We start from the raw sequence: 4,839 nt of genomic DNA on the forward strand, positions 1-4,839 counted from the left end.
GTATTTCCTTGTGTTCTTCACCTACCGTCAAAACATCTTTAAGGTGTCTTTAGAGCATCCCTGGCGCATGCTCCCTTCTCACCCAATCAGCGCCGCCTCCAGCCTGTCAGTTAGAAGCAGCGACCAATCGGAGCGCAGCGTGACGTCAGAGCCGCAGTGAGCGAGTTGATAGGCGGCTGTCTCCGATCATCTCTCTCATCTTCTGATCATCGATCTCCACACGCGCTGATTGATTGCTTATTGATTGATTGGTCGGTGATGTCGGTGCTGGAGGAGTACGAGCGGGCGCCCAAGCGGCTGAAAGTGTGCTCTGAGGAGCTGGAGGACGGAGAGGAGTCCGACTCAGCATCCGCCGAGGAGGAGCAGCGCTGGAGCTCCGCAGCCGAGAGGAAGGTCAGTGCGGCGGGCAGCCTGCGCCCACAGCCCCGCGCCTCACTCTCTGGAGGAGACATGACGCTCTTATTGACACGTTTACAGTCTAAATATATGAACATTCTTAAATCATGAAGCATTTTATAGACAACAGTAAAATATTGTGTTGTTTTCAGAAATAATAATTCCATTTAATAGTCAAAATTAAGTGTTTTTCTCTTTAAAATGAGTTCAGTAATCTGCCAATAGGCTGAGTGACTTAATATTGCTTTTGTTTTGATGTAACACTATTCTGCACACCTCACTGACAGATTATTTAGCTTGTTTTGATTAAAACTCACTTATTTTTGACTCATTATTTCTGAAAACAACACAATATTGGTCCACAGCACCACTCCACACACTGGAGGAAACATAACGCTCTTATTAAATTATTAGTCCAAATATACAAACACTCCTAAATCAAGAGGGGTTTTAGATGAATTAAAATATTGTGTTGTTTTCAGAAAACATGAGTCAACATTTATGTTATTTTCTTAAAGATGAGTTAAATAATCTGCCAGTGGGGTAATATTGCTTTCATTTTGAAGTAATATTATTGTGCATTTAGCAGATTATTTAGCTTATTTTAAAGAAAAACTCACTTAATTTTGACTCATTATTTCTGAAAACAACACAATATTTTGTGTTTGCCTATAAAATGTTTCTTGATTTAGGAGTTTTTAGGTATTTGGAGCAGAAACGAGACAGAAACTCCTCTGCAGTGTGGAGGAAATCTGTTGATCTGTGTGTTCTGCCTCATCTGAAGCGTGTCGTCTTCGTTTTCTTCATTTATTTTTGCATTATTAAGCAGATTATGAGATAACAGGAGGTTCATGACACATGTGTAAAATAGCACAGTCTGCTGCTTTTAAACATGCAACTAAATATATAATCATGTAACCCGTAAAGACAGAAGTGTGTCATCTTCACCAGTTATTAGATTAGATTAGATTAGATTCAACTTTATTGTCATTACACATGTACAAGTACAAGGCAACGAAATGCAGTTTAGGTCTAACCAGCAGTGCAATAGCAGCAAGTGCAGGATACAGGTATAAGTTATAAAGTGCAGTTATAGAAAAACTATGGTGATATTTACAGATGGATGTACTATCAACATTATATACAGGTTGTATTGTATTATCAATCATGAGCAGGGACAAAACAGAATGAGCTCAAAACAAATTATATATCCCAAAATATATATTTCCATCTATTGAAGGTCCTCCAGGATTCAGCTGGCCGTTACGTATTAATACAAGGCTTTATTTGTAGTCATTATTTTGGCTAATGTGTATGGACTTTGTACAGATTGAAGATATTTTAAACTTTACTACCTGTAAAATGATTAAATGCTGGATCATCTCCTGCATGACCGCTCAACAGGTTTAGATCTAACACACATACAGTATAGATGATATGGCATCCATTAAAGAGCTCATGATGAAGATAAGACCTGGCGAAGGGTCATTCTCTTACTGATGATGTTTTTAATTTGTCCAAGAGTAAGATCATGTCAGTATGATGCTATCGTCATTTCAGATCACAGCCCAGATCTGTAGCGTATAAATCAATGAGTCCTTTAGAAGAAACTAATCATTGGCACCTACAGCTATACTGTACCAGACACCATGAACTGCTCAAACGTCAGGCTCAATAACACAATAAAGCAGAAAACAGCTTCATAAGACTGAAACAATCTTCTACCAACACGGAGAAAAGAGCGGGAAATGATTAGCATAGCACATAAATGATCTGCACTCAGAAGGGAAAACTCTTGACTCATTATTTCTGGAAACAACACAATATTTTCTGCTTGTCTAGAAAATGCTTCTTAATTTAAAGTTTTTAATATATGTGGATGAGAAGCGAGACTGAAGCTCTTTTGCAGTGTGCAGGAGAATCCTCCAGTGTGTGTGTGTGTGTTGTGGCTCATCTGAATTGTGTCATCTTAGATTTATTGAGCAGATTCTGAGTTAGCCGTCGGTTCAGGACACATGTGGAAAATGGCACAATCTGCTGCTTTTAAACATCTGTAATCGAATATAATTATGTAGACAATCGAGACAGAAGTGTGTCGTCTTCCTGAGTTCTCAGTTATGAGCAGGGACAAAACTTTGAGCAAATAACTAATATGCAGTGCTCAGCATAAGTGAGCTCCTCCATATTGAACATTAATATTGTCATCCATTTCTCAATACAGACAACGTATTTTGGTGCATTTGAGCTAAACAGGTTTAGTAAACAGTTTTACATTTATTAAATTAATATTGTAGTCACTAAACATATTTAGAAATAGACAATACATTTAAATACATGCAAATCTTTTACATTTAATATTTACATTATTAACATATTAATATGGTCTACTAATTCTTGGACTGCCATCGTAAATCATTTAGATAGATGATTAGCAACAGATTTAACTACACAGCTGACTAATCTAATCTAATCTAATCTAATCTAATCTAATCTAATCTAATGTATCTGCACAAATCTATAAACCAGAACACACTGTACAGATCAATAATTGATAGATTAAAAATGTCAAGTTTACACATATGTGTGACTCTGGTCTAATGCCGCTCAGGTATATTGTCAAAAATACTCAGTAGATTGACTTATATGCCAAATATATCATATAATTTTATTTTTGATTAGTATTATGCATTGCTAAGAATTAGATTTATTGAAATTTAAATGTGATTTTCTCAATATTTTGATTTTGTAATATAATATTCAGTATTCAGTAATATTCAATATTCAGATTCCGTATTTTCATAATAAATAAATGTCCTAAATAACTTTGACTTAAAATAGATTTTCCTTAATAAACAATGCAAAGCTTATTTGTTTATAATATAATATAATCTCATATAATCTCCTATAGTTGTGTTCCAGGATCTCATATATTCTTTAATAATGATTTCTCTCTGCTGTCTGTTTGTTTAAATACTCTTCATTTTATTTTATGTTTATTTGCCCTCTGCCTCACTCAGATTTTCTGCATGTCCACTATAGTCACACTCTCACACACATACACACACACACATGTACCTGCTGTAATAACACTACATTCTATAGCTGCATGGTATTTGGGAAACCCCCAGATTGCAGTATTTAGATTTCTGCAATATATATTGCTGTATACATATCATTTCACAAGTTGACTTGAGTAACTCTGTTTAGAAAGAATCAGACATCTCACATGGATTGTGATGAACTTGTAGGAGAGTGAATCTGCACCAAATATAATAAACAATAGAATATGACAAGCATCAAATAATCAAACAGAAGAAAGATTGAACTGAAATGAGCAGTGTTTTCTGGACAGTTATTGCTCTTCAGTATTTGGACTCTCAGTAGTGATTATTAAACCACACTGAACTGAGCTGAACTGAACTTAAACACTGATAACTGAACTACACTGTTCCAGTTCACTATAATCCTCTATGTGAAGCTGCTTTGACACAATCTACATTGTATAAGCGCTATACAAATAAAGGGGAATTGAAGTGAAGTGAATTGGAGAGTCTGACAGCTCTGGTAATTCAATAATCAAATGTAAAATAACGCTGTAGTGAAGCAGATCAAGACCTTTCCTCAGATCAGTCCATCATCCCCTCTCAGCTCAATATTGATGTGTTTTTTAATCTTCTTCAAGTGTTGACGACTGAAGTCTTCATTACAGGAATATTTGAACACAGGTCATCTCTGTTAAAGTTTCACTCATTTGATCTGTCTGAGTAGTTTCAATACTCCTGATATCTCACAGTGACAGACCTTCAACATCTCTGGCTCTGGTTAAACTTTATTCTGAACTGTGTTTCTGCTTCATTACAGTCCCAGCCCCACAACTCCACCGCAACTGCACACTGATGCTGAAACCATATATTGATCGCCTTACACCAATCTGTCTTCTTAGAGAATATTCGAGCTGTGAGAGAGCCTTCATTCACAAACAGAAAGAGTCTAACAACACAATCCTGCACGTTATATCAGTTAGAGATGAACAACTGTAACGTTTGAGCATCGATATGGCAGTGTGTGTATCTGCAGTAGTCACGACGCTGTGTTAGATTAAACGGATTATTAAATATTATTACTTTATTATTATTCATGCAGTGCTAATCATGCTGTTTAACATCGGAGTGCTCAATATCTGTACTTTAATACTGTTAGAAAGCCATTAAGCACTGTTTGTTTGTTTGTTTGTTTGTTTTTGCTTAATTAATTATAATTGATGCAGATACACTGTATAGAAAAGCACTTGACCATCTCAGTTCATCTAAATGAATGAAATCTTTCCAAATAGAGCTATATTCAAATCTTCTGCTGGAATAATATTCATATCACTATACAGTATATATCACAGGAAACCAAATCTCGCAGTGTCAGATTTGTCCAATATTGTGCTGCTCTAGT

At 35.8% G+C, this 4,839-nt stretch overlaps 1 protein-coding gene across 1 annotated transcript in view; it reads left to right on the forward strand.

Annotated features, from left to right (window-relative positions):
* Positions 1 to 258: 258 nt before the first annotated feature.
* LOC130237112 (heterogeneous nuclear ribonucleoprotein L-like) overlaps positions 259 to 4,839 on the forward strand; it is a 17,065-nt gene continuing 12,484 nt past the window's right edge. Inside the window, exon 1 of the mRNA XM_056467917.1 lies at positions 259 to 393. Within this exon, the coding sequence (XP_056323892.1) occupies positions 259 to 393 (135 nt within the window). The remainder of the gene's footprint in view (positions 394 to 4,839) is intronic.

The sequence above is a fragment of the Danio aesculapii genome, chromosome 11 (assembly GCF_903798145.1).
Source record: "Danio aesculapii chromosome 11, fDanAes4.1, whole genome shotgun sequence".
Taxonomy (NCBI): Eukaryota; Metazoa; Chordata; class Actinopteri; order Cypriniformes; family Danionidae; genus Danio; species Danio aesculapii.